Source organism: Protobothrops mucrosquamatus, unplaced genomic scaffold, assembly GCF_001527695.2.
Source record: "Protobothrops mucrosquamatus isolate PMUCROS unplaced genomic scaffold, P.Mucros_1.0 scaffold550, whole genome shotgun sequence".
Classification (NCBI taxonomy): domain Eukaryota; kingdom Metazoa; phylum Chordata; class Lepidosauria; order Squamata; family Viperidae; genus Protobothrops; species Protobothrops mucrosquamatus.
The window spans coordinates 348,700-366,936 of NW_015386854.1; the positions used below are offsets into that span (position 1 = coordinate 348,700).

General features: G+C 36.6%; 2 protein-coding genes across 2 annotated transcripts; one reads left to right on the forward strand and one right to left on the reverse strand.

Moving 5' to 3' along the window:
* Positions 1-5,351: 5,351 nt before the first annotated feature.
* On the forward strand, positions 5,352-6,308 carry LOC107288451 (olfactory receptor 5V1-like). Its single transcript, XM_015817072.1, has one exon. The coding sequence runs from the start codon at positions 5,352-5,354 to the stop codon at positions 6,306-6,308; it is 957 nt and encodes a 318-aa protein (XP_015672558.1).
* A 4,183-nt stretch (positions 6,309-10,491) lies between these two features.
* On the reverse strand, positions 10,492-11,439 carry LOC107288452 (olfactory receptor 5V1-like). Its single transcript, XM_015817073.1, has one exon. The coding sequence runs from the start codon at positions 11,437-11,439 to the stop codon at positions 10,492-10,494; it is 948 nt and encodes a 315-aa protein (XP_015672559.1).
* Positions 11,440-18,237: the final 6,798 nt, after the last annotated feature.

Genomic DNA, 18,237 nt, shown 5'->3' on the forward strand with positions numbered 1-18,237 from the left:
TACTGTGGAGCCTGATCCCGCTCCTGCTGTACACATATTGTCCATTCAGGAGTTGCCTGAGTGTCCCCTTAATGCTAGGGATGTGGCTGCTGAAACTGCCACTGATCACACGCTCAAACGCGTGCTGACATGGGTGCTGTCAGGTTGGCCTGACAGGTGCCCTGAGGAGGATTTTCAACGTTTTTGGGTCAAGAGGCACAAGTTGTCCACTTTCAATGGCTGCCTCCTCTGGGGATCTAGAGTTGTGATCCCGGCCTCATTGAGGGCTAGAATCTTGGTTTCTTTACATGAGGGCCACCCTGGGATTGTCAGGATGAAGGCGCTTGCGCGCAGCCATTTGTGGTGGCCTGGCATTGATCAGGCCATCGAGGCCCAGGTACATGGGTGTCATGCATGTCAGCAGTCCAGGCCTGAAATGCCCCAGGCCCCTGTGCATAGGTGGGAGGAAACACACACTCCATGGTCTAGAATACATATAGATTACGCTGGGCCCTTTCAGGGACAATTCTTCCTGGTTGTTGTTGATAGCCATTCCAAATGGCTGGAGGTTGTGCCTGTGTCATCTACCACCGCTGCCAAGACTATTCAAGTGTTGAGAAACATTTTTGCTGCACATGGGCTGCCAGATGTTCTGGTGTCGGATAATGGTCCTCAATTTACTTCTACTGAGTTTCAGGGATTTCTACAGGCCAACATGATCCGCCACGCTGCTTCGGCTCCTTTCCATCCTTCCACCAACGGTCTGGCTGAACGGATGGTCCGCGTCGCCAAGGATGCCCTCAAGAAGCTGACTTACAGCAATTGGCATCACAGGTTGGCTGACTTTCTTCTAGCACATCGTACTACTCCGTGCACTGCCACGGGTAAGTGCCCGGCCGAACTCCGTTGGGGTCGCCGGCTCGTGACTAAATTGGACAGGCTGCATCCGGAACGTGTAGCTTCACAGGTGTCTCAGCCACACCCACCACGGGTCCTGCGTGAAGGTGATCTTGTCTGGGCCAGGAACTACGGGCCTGGACACCTCTGGGTCCCGGCTGTGGTCTGCAAGGTCTCGGGGCCTCTGTCCTACGAGGTGTCCCTGGAAGACGGCCGTGTTCTTCGCCACCACATTGATCAACTACGTGTGAGGCGGGACTCGCCTAGGGTTCCTCCTCAGTCTCCTCTAGGGGGGAGGAGGAATGGGAAATGCATTCTGGGAATCAAAATCAACAGCCAACGATGGTTGTGGGGGACGACACAGGTACTCAACACCCAAGTTCCACAGGAGATTCAGGTAGAAATTCATGGGGAAGGGGGCACACAGACACCCCCACACACACTCCAGCCTGGGAGTCCCACCGGAGGTATACTAACTATCCACACCTCACAAACAATATTCCAGACACGGAGAATTACTGGGAGCATACTCACAACTGACAACATACAAGAGAGCAGGCAAAACAAAGGGGTAACACGTCCTTTGCAGAAATGGTTCATAGAAGGATGTCCCCACGCATTAGGGCTAACATGGAGGTATCCCTAGACCCTATCACTACAGAAAGGAGCCAGGAAAACCACACTCCATCAGGAAACATGGAGATGAGTTCAGAGGGGTTGGAAAACTCCATAGGTGGTAGGTCAACCAGGTATAGTGAATGGCAGAGTCCTGACTTCTCGAGCTTTGGAGATGGGCAGGAAAGTCAAACAGAAGTCACGCGACAACCACAAGGTAATTCACCTAGTGTGGGAAGCAACTAGGAAAACACTACAAGCTCCCCAGGTCTGAGAAGGTCGCTAAGGGTCAAAGGCCCTCCCAAATACCTTGCAGATTACGTAAGGTGAGCATGTATATACTAATAACTTTAATTAGAGGTCCAGACTGGTTGACTCTGTGGAAACGGGGTTGGGGCACATCGGGTCCAGGTACGACGGAACAGCCCCACACCTTACACACATCTTGTGACATTAATATAACAGTTAGTAACACAAAACCTTACTATGGTGGCATCCATGTTGGGTGCAGTATTATTTCATCTAGGGGGGAGGGGTGTTGTGTCCTGAGCCTGCAAAAGCAGGCTCGGGACGTTGCAAGAGTCCCGGGCATTTGCAAAAGCTGCCCGGGACCAGACTGAGCAGCGCCGGCCTTGCGCGCATGCACAAGGCGGGAAAAGACCGCCTTGTAATTGGTTGGAATTGCCCGGGGATCAGAAGGTATAAATAGAGGCCTGCGTGCCTCTGCTCGGGTTGTTCGTAGATTGGAAGCAGAGAATAAAGACGTTAGAAATGCATCGTGTCAAGCGCCATTATTCTCCGGACTTAACAATTCTTGTGAAAGAAGGAAAAGGTAAAAAAAGGAACAACATCCTAGATATCTACAATTTTATATTGCAACAATGTAAGTTGCAGGAGAGAGCCAGCCCAATAAGAATGTGTGTCAGCTTGTCGGAGAACAGCGTGAAGCCAGCTTTCCAGGTGAGCAGAAGATCGGAGAGAGGGAGAGAGAGGGGGGAGAGAGAGGGGGGAGAGAGAGGGGGGGGAGGGAGAGAGAGAGAGAGAGAGAGAATGCACATGCACAGCAGCCTCTATTTCTTTTTAATTAAACTCTTCAATTAAGCTCCCCCCCTGCGCACAAACGTGCATGTTTTGTGGCTCCCAGTGTTTTCTTTTCTCTGGGAAATGGGTCCAAGTGGCTCTTTGAGTGCTTAAGGTTGCCGACTCCTGCTCTAGGCCATAGTATTATTTGAACAATTATGTGCAAACAGCCTCTTCAGTTCCTGTTTCTGCATAGCCTTGCTTTCTTCTTCTTAAAGTTGAATTAAGGTAGAGAGGTTGGAGACAAGATAAAGAAGCTGGGAATGGGGGTGGGGGTGATTAGGCCACTCAAAAAGGTCGTACTTTATGTTAACAAAGAATTCCAACAACTGTTGCATTATTTCTGTTTGAAGACCGCATTCAAGCATCTCAAATCTATTAGAGGCAGAAATACAGATTAAAATAAGAACTGGTTTACTTGCAGCTTCCTTGGATAACAGAAATCCCTCCATTTCGGCGGACTTGGAAGAGGGTTGTTGTCCAAGGCTGACTCCATTGCTAGTGTTTCCTTTTGCCCATCTTACTCAGACAGATTACTCAAGGAGGTTATAATCCTTCCTTCACTCTTACTTGATTGTTTTCTTCTTCTTTTTCTTTTTCTCAGCAATTTACAGCTATTAAAATATAATAGTACCTATTGCCATTTAAAAATAAATAAAAACTGGATTCCAGGAGCTTATGAGACTTCCTGCTAACAGCTTACACGATGCTCCATTCCTCCTCCAACTTTCTCATTTAAGAAAATGATAAGGTAGATAAGATATTACTTAAAAGAGGCTAGAAGCAGAAGATTATGACCAGTGTTTTCAGGCCTAGATATAGCACAGAAACAGCATATAGTTTGATGACAATCTCTGGTATTGCAACTATTCTGGTTTATTCTTGTTTTTGGCTATTTTAAAAGACAATTTCCATTTCATAATTCCTGCTTATTTTATCCAATCTGTATTTAAAATAAGATTGCATCATCTTCTATTTGGAAAAAGTAATTGTGGTCATATGGCCACATGTTTTTGTTTAACTGTTACTATTTTCCATATTTACAAGATTGTCTCTGGGGAGAAATGCATTCCTAAATTAGCAATCATCTGGGAATGAAACAATTCCTAAGAAAAAAGTTATTACTCTTATAATGAATAACTCTTAAGTATAAATGTAAAACATGACTCATTAAATCATTCATTGCCATTTCAGATTTGATTGGAAACTATGAATGTAATTTCAAATAATGGTTAGGCATCTACAAAAATAAGAATTTGTTACTAGGCATTTGGTATCTATGAGACATTTTTGTTTTAAGATATCCTAAAGTGCTGATCATCAGATTCTGAGAATTGAATGAATTTAAGAGAAATTTAGCTCTATATCTATAAGTACCACATGAAGCTTCTGATGTTCTGTAAACAAATTATCTGACAAGATTGGATAGGTCTCAATCAATTTGATAATTTGCAAGGCTTTTGTCCATGTTCATTTTTTATGAATTTATCTGCCTTGATAATCTAGAATGAATCCTCAATCTGATTAAACAATCCAGTTCGTCAATAATATTCCCATGATTCAATAGCCTTAGAGTCACCATGATTAGATATAGTGTGGAAAACAAATCCAAGGCTGTGCCTTACAAAAGGTAAGCAGATCAAATGTTGGTTTCAAAGTAGGAAGAGATATATATAAAACTGGTATGAAATATGTTATTTTTTTCTGTTTCAAAATTTTAATAGGCAGAACAGCTTCCTTGATAAGAAATGCATTTCTCTCTAAATGCCATCACTGCAATTGATACAAATCTGTAAGCAGATTTGAATGATTTAAATAAGTAGCAGATATAAAAATACTATTCTTAATTTATTTTAGGAATGAGCCATATTTCCTATTCATTAAGTGACATATGGAACTTGAATCACTCTCCTCTGATGAATCAATAGTGTGGATAACTTTCATAGAATATTTGAAAATTTGGGGACTGAGTGATACATGTGTCATACTATGTATTACATTAAATGCTTATTCTTATTTAATATGCATGAAATACTGACTTAACTGTTTTTTGTTTGTTTGTTTTGTTTTGCTTTTTTAGAGATAGAAACTCTTGAAAAAGTTATCAGGACTGCAACATACAGGAACAAGATTATTCCTTTCCTTTATACCAGAGTTGAGAGGAGTTTCTGAAGTTACTATTACCTGCAGGGGAAAAGCTGCTACTATACATATTAATCTATTGCATATGCAGCTTGCACGCCTAATCAATTATACTGTATATTGCCATAATAAAACCCTAGACATTTTCCACTTGGGTAAAGATATAACAATCATAAAATTAATAGATAAAAGAAGATATTATTTGCAATCTTTCATTTAATTAAAATGCAGCTTGACCATTAAGTTATATTCTCCAAATCATGATAAAAATAAGTAGCTTTTAAGGTGTGATCACAAATCATAACTGTGCCTGGAAAAAGAAACTGGGAAAATTGAAACCTTGATAAAACAGCTCAGAATTTATTTAGGATTGTGTACTGTATGACTTTTTTCTTTTAGCTAATTTAGGAGATCAAAACAGGATTGAAAGCCGTGAAAGAAAAATTAGAATGGTAATCAAGACAGTGAAGTTTTGCTAATTGAATATTAAATGCTGGAATCCTCCTGAAATACAAAAATGCTTACTTTATGTGTATAGGAACAATCAGGACAAAAGGCAATTATTGGATCAAGCATAAAAACTGCACAACATATAGTTTTTAATATCACTTTTATTCATGGTAGTCTGTTTATAGATCATGATTTCAACATGTGCTGAAAATCAAACATTTGTTATGGAGTTTATACTCTTGGGAGGTATGAATATTAAACAAGGGAAGAGTTTCCTCTTCCTTCTTTTTCTTATTATGTATATTATTTGTTTTGTGGGAAACTCACTCATGATCATTGTAGTTGTGCTAAATCAATCTCTCCATAGTCCCATGTATTTCTTTCTTGGAAATCTCTCATTGTTAGATATCTGCTACATCTCTGTGACTGTGCCCAAAATGTTAGCAGATCTCTGGGTGGAATCTCCACGCATTTCCTTGATGGGCTGTGCTGCACAATTATATTTTCTCATAGCATTGGTAGGCACTGAGGCATTCCTCTTAGCCTCCATGGCTCTGGACCGTTATTTTGCTATATGTTGTCCATTAGGATATACTAGATTCATGAATAAACATATCTGTCTGCAGCTAGCTGGGATTTCCTGGGCTTGTGGTTTTCTTAATGCTTGTCTTCATACTGTACTCACATTCCGACTGTCCTTCTGCAGGTCAAATGGAATTAATCACTTTTTCTGTGATATTCCTCCGTTGTTAAGTATCTCATGTTCTGACACATCAGTCAATGAACTTGCACTACACACTGTGGGTGTTTTCATAGGCCTAAGCCCTTTCTTCTTTACATTAGTTTCTTATGCTTTCATCCTTCATGCCATTCTGAGCAACCAACAGAAAAGACATCTTCACAAAACCATTTCTACTTGTGCATCACACCTCACCATCGTGATTCTCTTCTATGGTTCTAGCATCTTTACATATATTCATCCTATTTCCAGCTACTCAAAGGAAAAAGACCAGCTTGTGGGAATTCTATACACTATCTTAACACCAACTCTCAACCCAATCATCTACAGCCTACGGAACAAGGAAGTGAAAATGTCAGTGAGAAAATTGATAGGTGAGAAAACGTGTTTTATTATCTTTAAATGAAATGTCACAGTTTAGGTAACAGGTGAAATCCTGTGGCCAGTTTCATATAGCATATTGTTACAAAATTTCCACAGAAATAAATTGATGATCATTGCATAACAATAAAAATGTAGTAAGAACAATATTTTAGTATTTTGCCTTATTTTAAATAATTTGCTAATGAGAGTTTACTTATAGCTGTTATCTAATCATTCACAATTTCCCCATATCTCTCAGTTTTGTTTTTAAGTCTTTATTTCTTTCTCCTCAGCTTGCTTTTTCTTTTTCTTTTTCTTTTTTTTTTTTTGGGGGGGGAGTTCCATGGCATAAAAAATATCACTTTAAAAGCTGTATATTCCCTTTCAGCATTTTTTCTTAGGAGAGTTAAAATAATTACATCTGTATAAAATAGACATCTTAGAGGATTTTTAAAGATGTTTATTTCCTTTCTAATGTAATTTCATATTTTTCTGATGAAATCTGGCTTCATCATTTCTGGGATGGAGTTCAGAGTAATAAATAAACACATGTGAATTCTATTATTTATCCTGACTTCATTTCCATATATATGTTGCACTGAAGCCCAGAGCCTGCTCTAGGCCTCCCAAGGCCTTCCCCACACCTAAGGCACCATGAAGCCCACTTAATGACTTGTGTGATTGCTTAACAAGAAAGTTGCATTAATAATAAAGTAACACACTCACACACTATAGTAAGCTTTTTTTTGTTATATCTATTAGTATTGACATTTCAGCAGATTTTGGTTATAATAAAGTATTCCCTTCTTGTAATATTTATATTAGCATCCATCAATATGCCTTGCATCTGCTGTACCCAAAACTACTTTTGAAAAAGAGAAATGATTAGAACAGATCTTTTCAAAATATTTTAAAATGCAATAAAACAGATATGATGAAAATGTGGTAAGAAACAACAACAAACAAATGCTAAACAAGTTTTAGTTTTGAAGCTATACTACACATTACTTTAACATTTTTAGCATACAATGATTTTTAGATGCATGACTTGGGCTTAATATTTGGTTCAATTTTATATTAAGAACTTGCTTCTATCGCCCCTCAGAAATATTACCTTGCACCAGTCTCCATGCATGCAAGTCTTGGGGCACAGTTCAATTGCCCCTGCTACCCAGCATTCTCAAGGATCTGAATTGGCTGCTTATTGTACTAGATGACCTCCAAGGTCCCTTTCTTCTTCTTCTTCTTCTTCTTCTGCTTCTTCTTCTTCTTCTTCTTCTTCAAGAAGAAGAAGAAGAAGAAGAAGAAGAAGAAGAAGAAGAAGAAGAAGAAGAAGAAGAAGAAGAAGAAGAAGAAGAAGAAGAAGAACATCATCATCATCATCATCATCATCATCATCATCATCATCATTATTATTATTATTATTATTATTATTATTATTATTATTATTATTATTATTATTATTATTATTATTATTATTATTATTATTATTATTATTATTATTCTCTTCCAAAGTTGTTCAGAGCTCTGGAGACTTCTGAAGCTACATGAGACTTTCTGAAGTCTTTTGTCAGGTCCAAAACCAAGAATGACATGTGGTAATTCTTCCAAGCTGAGTTCTTTATTCTTTTACACCTATGGACAAAATCTTGACAGACTGAGGACTATTATCTGCATCTAGAATATAATCTGTTAACTATTAAGGAGGGGCTGTCTTTACCCTCTTTCTCTCACATATCATATCTGGTCCTACTTCCAAGTGCCACACTGCAAGGCTGGGATCTATCTCCTCACTATATTCCATCACAGCTTCCAAGGAATAGAGCTTGTTCATTTGGGGCTCCTCATAGTCTCTCATACCCTCTGAGTCATTCCAATGCTCCACTTAATAACCTGCATGATTGCTTAATCCCTGCAACTGGGAGAGCCGGGTTTGTGGTCATTCAGTGTGGCAGACATATGGATGTGACTTATGCAATGATTTATGTCCAAAATTCCATAATCCCTTGTGACTGTATTTGAGGACTATCTGTATGATGTCATTTTTTTTTTCCTTTTCAATTTTTAGAGATGCCTGGATAAGGTTTGCAATTGGCTCCTTCCTAGAACTGAGAGAAATTGATTGGACCAAGGTTACTCAGATGGCAATGTACCATAAAGAAATATATTTCATAATGTGTTTCATGAAGAAAGATCAGCCAAACTTGCTAAAAATGAAATAATCTATTAATCCATAAATCACTGAATTCAATTGTTTGTGAACTGTCACTGAATCAAAACATAGCAGAACCAATAAGAATTTTTGGTTACATGTTTAATATTCTATAATATTCTATGAAATTAATGAATACTGTCTTTGGTTCACTGAGATGAAACTAATTTTGTTTCTGATCCTTTTTTTGAAAATCTTTTCCTATAGTTAGTGGTTAGTAAGGATCTACTAAATAGTTAAAATTAGGAACACTTCATTAAAATTAAGATTATATGCCACTAAACACATAAATACAATTTGAAGTTATCTATTTTTATTCATACTGTTTATTCCATCAGTTCAATCAAAATTTTAAAGCCAGGATTATCCTCTGTATTGATTTTGAAGCACCTTTCATTTATTACATTCATTTATTACATTTTCTACTCTACTACACTTTGAATGCTAGAGGCATTCTCTAAAATATAGCCATACAAAATGGAATACAAAAAATTTAAAATACTGAAAATAAAACAAATAAAATTTTCAATAGTTCAGAATCTCTAAAATCAAATACATAAGAACATTGATGTAGCATCAATGTTCTATATTACATGCATTGTGATTTCAACTATTTTTTTATTCATTTGTGAACAGAACTCCATCTTCATATAAAAATGTATGTTTCATATTGTATAAGAAGTTAGTATACTTACATTTAACTAAATATTTAGAATGTATTTATTCTCTATTTATCTCCTACCTACCTTTGAATAAAAGTAGATGATTGCAGCCTTTTGTAGTATTATAGTATATAAAAATGTAGAATTGAAATATAGAAATAACTTTTATTGAAGGTCTTTGGTGTTCTCTGAGTTTGGTTGTTTTCTTGCAGATGTTTCATTATCCAAATTATGTAACATCAACAGTGCTAATGCTACTGATCATTTTATCTAGTTTGGTAATGAAATGTCTGCAAGAAAACAATCAAGCTCAGAGAGCACCAAGAATCCCTCATTTCAACCTTTTTTACCAAAACTTGGTAAGGCCACACTTGGAATACTGCATCCAATTTTGGTCACCGCGATGTAAAAAAGATGTTGAGACTCTAGAAAGAGTGCAGAGAAGAGCAACAAAGATGATTAGGGGACTGGAGGCTAAAGCATATAAGGAACAGTTGCTGGAATTGGGTATGTCTAGTTTAACAAAGAGAAGGACGAGGGGGGACATGATGGCAGTGTTCCAATATCTCAGGGGCTGCCACAAAGAAGAGGGAGTCAAGCTATTTTCCAAAGCACCTGAAAGCAGGACAAGAAGCAACGGGTGGAAACTAATCAAGGAGAGAAGCAATCTAGAACTAAGGAGAAACTTCCTGACAGTGAGAACAATTAACCAGTGGAACAACCTGCCTCCAGAAGCGGTGAATGCTCCAACACTGGAAGTTTTTAAGAAGAGACTGGACAGCCATTTATCCAAAATGGTATAGGGTTTCCTGCCTGAGCAGGGGGTTGGACTAGATGACCTTCAAGGTCCCTTCCAACTTTACTATTATTATTATTATTATTATTATTATTATTATTATTATTATTATTATTATTATTATTATTATTATTATTATTATTATTATTATTACCCTGAGCTACAAATATTTCCCCTTATTGATAATTTTTATTACTCTGTATATTCTGTAGGTGCTCGCATAGTCAGAAAGTTTCAACTGGTTAAAATCTTTTAGTCTTATTTCTCAAGATTACTCTTCTGTTCTCATAGGCATAGTCAAGTCATGACATAAACAATCTATTCCAAATATGTGTGAGGAAAAAAAAAGTTTGAATAGGCTAGCTATGCAAGAGTTTTTATGAACTAAAGTGTCATTATTTAAGATGAACCATCAAGTTATACAATAAATAAACACATTGCTGTAAATGTTGGAAAAACCAGTGCACATTGAAATACATATGTACATCAGAATCTGCATATTTCACAATAGTATTAATTAAATATTCATTCATTGGAAAGACAATCTTGGAAATAATTAGGTTTTAAGAAAAAATGTTTCATCATTTTTAATTGCATTTCTCCAGGCATTCATTACATCTTTATTGCGCAAGGTATATATGATGGGATTTAAAAGTGGGGTTAAAATACTATATATTACTGGAATAAGTTTAGCTTGATTTGAAGAATGATTGTTATTTGACCTTGAGTAAGTGAAAAGGGCACTTCCATAGTATAAAAGGACCACTGTGAGATGGGAGGAACAGGTAGAAAAGGCTTTTTTCCTGCCTTCTGAAGAGTGTATACTTAAGATGGTTGAAATGATATAACTATATGATAGAAGGATGCATGCCAAAGGGGTCCAAGCTATGAAAAAGCCAATGGAGAGCAAAAGAACTTGGTTAAGAGAAGTGTCTCCACATGATAATCTCAATAATGGAGCAATATCACAATAAAAAGCATCCAGGTGGTTATTGCCACAAAATGGTAACCGGAAGGCAAAGGTGGTATGTACTACTGAGTTGAGTAAACCACCAGCCCAGCAGGATGTAGCCAGTTGGAGACAAATTTCTTTGCTAATAATCAATGAGTAGCGTAGAGGATTGCAAATGGCAACATAGCGATCAAAGGCCATTACTGCAAGCAGGAGGCATTCAATGCCCACAAAAGAAAAAAAGAAATATGCCTGAAGTGCACAACCTATATAGGAAATGCTATTTTTCTCTGAGAGTAAATGGGACAGCATCTGGGGGATAGTGGTGCTTGTATAGCAAATATCCAGAAAGGAGAGGTTCCCAAGGAAGAAATACATAGGGGTTTGTAGTTTCTGGTCAATCAATGTCATTAGGATAATGAAGGTATTCCACACCACCGTGAAGAGATAAATGATGAAGAACCCAGTGAAGAGCAAAAGATGGATCTCCTGCAGGTTTCTAAAGCCAAGTATGATAAACTCAGTCAGTTCAGTTTCATTTTGTACCACCATGCCTCAATGAAAATAAGACCTAGTCCTATAGAGAATAAGAACATCCATTTTTATAAGATTAAATATTATATACATGAAATTAAAAGCAGCATAAATGATGAAATATGACATAGTTGTGCTTTCAGTGTAATCTTTTCAAGAGAAATGAGCATTATTTGGCATAAAACACACAAAAAGAATTTGAGAGTTATCTATTTTTATTTGTATTCCTTATGTCATTAATTCAATCAAGTAAGTTTCTAAAACTGGATTATCCTCTACATAAAATTTGAAGCAGTTTTCATTTCTTATATCGATTACTTGCTTCTCTACCCTAAGTCTGTGAGACATTTTCAACAATATGGCAATAAGAAATTGAGTATAGGATCTTTAAAACACTAAAAATAAAACAGATAAAACATTCAACTGTTCCAAATCCTCTAAAATCAACTACAAAAATCCTTAGATGTTGCATTGCACTCTCCAGTATAAGCATGGCGATTTCCACAATTGTTTTGTTCCTTTGTGAACAGAAATAAATCTTTATACAAGAAAAAGTATGCTTCATATTGGAAAAGAAGCTAGTGTACTTACATTTGTTTTAAATATTTCAAAAGTACCTGTCACCTATCTATTTATCATCTATTTACCACCTATCTTTAAATAAAAGCAGACAATTGCAGCCTCTTGTAGTATTATATATGGAAACAACTTTTATTAAAATGCAAATCTCTTTTAATAAGGATAAACACTTATTTTCTCTAAAGTGCTGAAACAAACTAAATCCCTTGAGGTTTTTCCAATATATTAGCTTTTCTCATTCCTTAGAGATACCTACCATTAAAGAACAATTAAGTGAAACTACTAGGTTAAAGAAATTATGCCAAACAGAATTTCTGCTAATTCTTGGGTCTTGTAGCAATGATATCAATGAAGGAGACATATTCAGTAGAGAACATTTGTGTCAGGCTCCAAATGTCAAGAAAGAATGCTACATTACTTCAAAGCAGTTTCCTTTATTGTTCTTCACCTATAGAGAACAATCTTGCCAAATTAAAGCAACTATTTGTAGCACTAAAAATACACTCTGAGAACGCCTAGGTAGGAGCTATCTTGACCATTTTTCTCTCAAAGAAATTATTTAATCTTCACCTTCTCTTCCACCTCTGCAATGCTGTCCCTCCCTCCTGGGAATCCAGACTACTTTCCATTACAATCTGGCTGTTTTAAAAATTACTTAGAGATCAGATCTTTTTTTTTTCTGAGATTTGTTTTTATTCACAAAAAGTAGCAACAAAGAGATACATAGGACATATGATGACTGGGAGGAATCACAATTATGTTCAAACAATATAATTAAGACTTTGAAAGGATGCTTATCATGATGCTCTTTATACTACTCTCAGAATCAAACTCTACATATTTCTAAGAACTAGTCACTGAAGAAAAGAAATCAAAATTCCCCTGCACTCTTTATGTACTTCCACAGACATTTGAAAGACAGAACTATCAATTAGTTAAAAATAGTCTTATTTTGCAAGACTACTCTTTTATTTTCAAGACATACCCAAGTCATGGCATAAACAATCTATTTAAATACATATTAGAAACTTTTTGAATAAACCAGCTGTGCAGGAATTGGCTGTATGCATTTTTATCACATGAAGTTTCATTCTTTGCAATGAACAACCAGCAAGTTACAAATTGGGATAATTACAAAAATGATTTTTTTTTTACACTGCAGTAAATACTGCAAAGACTAGTGCCCTGAAATTCATATTACATTAGAATCTGTATATTCACCACAGTTTTAATTAATTAATTGAACATTAATTCCAATTATGAAGATAATCTAGAAAACAATTAGCATTAAGAAATAAATGTTTCACCTTTTTAAATTGTGATTTTCCAGGCATCCATTATATCTTCATTGTGTAAGGTATATGTGATAGGATTTAAAAGTGGGATGAAAATACTATACAGTATATTACTACAATAAGCTTAGCTTGATTTGAGGAATGCCTGTTATTTGAATAGATGAAAATACCACTTCCATAATATAAAAGGACCACAGTGAGATGGGAGGAAAAGGTTGAAAAAGCATGGAACAGAAGACCTCTTAAGTCCCTTCCAACTCTATTATTCTATGATTCCATGATACTAAGTCAATGTGGGAAGGTGGAGTCATTTATGGATTACATGATTTACTTAACTAAAGTGATTTGCTTAACAACTTTGGCAAAAAAGATCATAAAATTGTGGGCTACTCATTTAACAGTCTCCAGACATTCTGGTCACAACTGTAGTTATAAGTTGAGGACTACCTATACAAATCTCCCACCATCTACCTACCACACAGATATGGGGTATGCTTTGTCTTATCGGTCATTCCCTAGTCAGCATATATTCCTTCTGTCATCCAAGGTCATTCTCATGTACCATTACAATAAGGGAATTAATATAGATATTAAAGATGTAACTGTAATCTTTTTATACTACTTTCATTTATATTATTGGATTAATAATCTGTTTATGGTTACTATAATATACTCTAAATCTCAAAAAAATTATTGCATTCTTTGACAAGGTGACAAAGTTAGTGGGTCAGAGGAATGCTGTGGATATAATTTACTTGGACTTTAGTAAGGCATTTGATAAAGTAGACCACAACTTACTGCTTGATAAGTTAGAAAAATGTGGGTTAGACAGCATCACCACTAGATGGATTCGTAGCTGGCTGACTGGCAGTACTCAGCATGTGATCCTTGATGGAACTGCATCTACATGGAGGGAAATGTGTAGTGGGCCCAGTTTTAGGCCCAGTACTCTTCAACATCTTCATCAATGATTTGGATGAGGGGATAGCTGAGGAACTCATCAGATTTGAAGATGACACTAAGCTGGCAGGAATAGCCAAAACTCCAAAAGATAGGCTTAAAGTAAAGAACTATCTTAGCAGACTTGAACATTGGGCACTATCTAGCAAAATGAAAGTCAATGGTGAAAAAAGTAAGGTTCTAAATTTAAACAAGAAAAAACAAATGCACAGGTACAGTATAGGTGGTACCTCGCTCAATAGCAGTAAATGAGACAGGGATCTTGGAATCCTAATTGACAATCACTTAAATATAAACCAGCAGTGTGCTGCAGGTACCAAAAAAAGCCAACACAGTGCTAGGCTGCATTAACAGAGGGATAGAATCAAGATCATTTGATGCGTTAATACCATTTTATAACTCCTTGATAAGGCCACACTTGGAATACTACCTCCAGTTTTGGTCACTATGATGTAAAAAAGATGTTGAGACTCTAGAAAGAGTGCAGAGAAGATCAACAATGATGATCATGAGACTGGAGGTTAAAACATAAAGAATGGTTGCTGGAATTGGGTATGTCTAGTTTAATGAGAACAAGGACTAGGGGTTACATGATAGTAGTGTTCCAATATCTCAGGGATTGCCACAAAGAAGAGGAAGTCAAAGTATTCTTCAAAGCACTTGAGAGCAGGACAAGAAGCAACGGATGGAAACTAATCAAGGAGAGAAGCAACATAGAACTAAGAAGAAATTTCCTGACAGTTAGAACAATTAATCAGTGGAACAACCTGCCTCCAGAAGTTGTGAATGCTCCAACACTGGACATTTTTAAGAAAAGACTGAACAACGATTTGTCTGAAATGGTATAGGGTTTCCTGGCTAAGCAGGGGGTTGGACTAGAAACCTGCAAGTCCCTTCTAACTCTGTTATTCTATTCTATTCTATTCTATTCTATTCTATTCTATTCTATTCTATTCTATTCTATTTTATTCTATTCTATTCTATTCTATTCCACTCCACCCCACCCCATTCCACTCCACTCCATTCCATTCCATGGTTTTTTTAAATATAGGAACGACTATGATTTTGCCCCAATGGTCAGAAAGACAACCAGAAGCAGTGGTAATTAAGGTGGGAGCAAATGATATTACACAAGCACTTTCAATAATCAAGCCAGTTGATCTCTAAGTCAGGATCTCTTTGGACTATATACATGACTTCACAAATGAAGACAAATATATATATATGTCCTAGTATAATGTTGCAGCATCCAATTTGGCCTGGACACCAGGACCAGAGGTTTAGTCTTCCAAGCTTTTGGACTTTTGCAAGAGCCCATCTTCAGGGAACTTCTCTCTATCAGACTGTGTGTTTTTCTGTCTGGTATATATAGTTGTAACTGGCTTTTTAGATATTGATTGGGGTGTGTTGATGGACAGCATTTAAGTTATTACATTATATATGTAACCTAGCTAGATCTTGTTTAGCTCAAGTAACTTATTCCCCAAATCACCATACCTTAAATGGTGCTGTTCAAAAAGACCATACTGGTCACTTTATATCTTGGTCAAGCTCTATACTTTCAACTATTGATTACTTTATGCATTTCCACATTAAAAATGTAGATTTACAATTTAAATCTAGACTAGAGAGTGATCATTTATTTCTTATCTGTGGCAATTAGATGGTGAACCAATTGAACAGGTTAACATCTTTGTATATCTGAGCATAACTTTTTCCAAGACTGGATCTTGGGTTTGCCATCATCAACGAAGTACATTTAAAGCAAAAGCCTGCCTGAATTTATTGCTTAAACTAAAGAACCATAGCTACCCAGGGTTCTTAGCCCCATTAATTAAGGTATATAAAGCTAAGGTTACCACTATGCTCTTGTATGGAGCAAAAGTTTGGGGTCTATACTCAACCACAGTCTTAGAACAAACACAGTCCCAGCATTTGAGATGTATTCTGGGTGTAGATCCAAGAACATCTGCTGCAGCAGTTAGAGCTGAATTGGAAATTCATACAATTCATGCTCTATCCAAAATTAGAGCTTATAACCACTGGTGAAAAGTCAATGAAATGGAGACTGATAGGCTCCCCAAGTTATGTCTACTAGAACAAATAAAATTACAATCACAAATCTCCTGGGTCACTAAACTAACAAATTTTGTAAGAAGCTGTGTAAGGTGGGTAACTTGAAATGGCTGAGTAAATACAAGCATACTTTTCAAGTAGACAGCTATTTGAAGTTACAACTGCCCAAACACCTTAGGGAGGTATTTACGTGAGCGAGATTTGAACAGCTTGACACAATGGTCAGATATGGGAGATTCCATTCTATACCTTACAATGAGCATCTCTGCATTTGCGGAGCGGCAGAGGTAGAAGACCTGGCTCACATACTATTTGATTGTTGCCTGTACAAGAGGGTGAGAGACAGGTACCTCGGGCTATATACCAAGCAAATGACTCATTGGGATCCCCATATCAAAACAACTTACCTCATGTGTGGCCAGAACTTATCAAAGTTCATTTTAAATTGCTTTTATCAAACTTTGGTAATGTTTTGTTGCTGGAACTTTGCCCTTTGATATGGCCCAAGGGCTAATCAATAAAGATTTATTATTATTTCTTATCCTTAGTTGTCTGTCTAGGATGCTGCCAATCATATCTGTCAAAAGAACCATTTTCCTGTAGTTTAAAGTAAGGTAAAAATGAGAATTCCCTTGAATGAAACTCATTTTCAAGGAAGTGGTGGATTGTTCATTCATTTCTAGCCTAAAACTTTCAAAAAAATTGATGATGCCCCAGCATAATACTAACTGAATGTGGAGCTGTTCTGTTTTTTTGAGGTCAGTCAATATCATCAGGTGATAGGTTTTTTCTATAGAAGCTAAACTATTCACTATACTAACAGATGATGAAGTATACTGTACAATGACTGATGAAGCCTAGAAGAATAAATCCATTTGCTGATGCCCAAGTCTGAATCTATATTTTATCCACCAGAGTTCACTTGCAGTGATAAGCACAACAGAAAAGTAAGCTACTCTTTATAGTGTTCATTAAAAACATTAACATTAAAATGTTAACATTAAAATATTCTTATTTTTAACATAATGTTAAAATTAACATAATGTTTTAACATAACATAATGTTTTAACATAATGTTAAAAATACTTCAAAGTTTCTTCAATGTTCTAAGTTGTTTTAATACATAGACGTTCTATAGTAATTTAGAAGGCAGCCACTTGGGTACCAAGTAACTCAGTTACATAGTCATGTAGAGCTTTAAAAACTGAACAATATATACCTCACCAGATTTTGTACATTTCTTATATAATTCTAGAACAATATATAGAACAACCTTTTTAAAAGAATACTTGCACAATTTATTAGCAAGAGCACAGAGTCAGAAAAGAATAAGTTTCACAAATATACAAATTAAGTGGATTCATACACCAAGTATGCATTTTCAGATTCCCAAAGGGAAGGTTTAATTCACTTTCCCCATTACTTTAGCCAAGGCCTCTTTAACATCTTTGTTCCTCAGGCTGTAGATGACAGGGTTCAACATAGGAGAGACCACAGAATAGAAGACTGCAGCTTTCTTCTCTTGATCCGCAGAAAGATCAGACTGGGGTTGCAAGTATGTGAAGCTGATAGTGCTGTAGAACAGCACAACAATGATGAGATGTGTGGCACAAGTAGAGAAAGCCCGTTGTTGCCCATCAGGTGAATGCATATTGAAGATCACCCTGGCAATGTGGAGATAGGAGAGCACTATAAAGCCAAGAGGCAGCATGAGGACAATTACACTCAGAGCAAAGATGAACACCTTCATCAAATAGGTATCCATGCAAGCTAGTTGAAGCACAGCTGGTGCTTCACAAAAGAAATGGTTGATTTTATTAGGTCCACAAAAGGGAAAATTTACTGTGCACACTGTTAGTGCTGCAGCATTGAAAAAACCTCCAAACCAGAATATCCCAGCCATCTT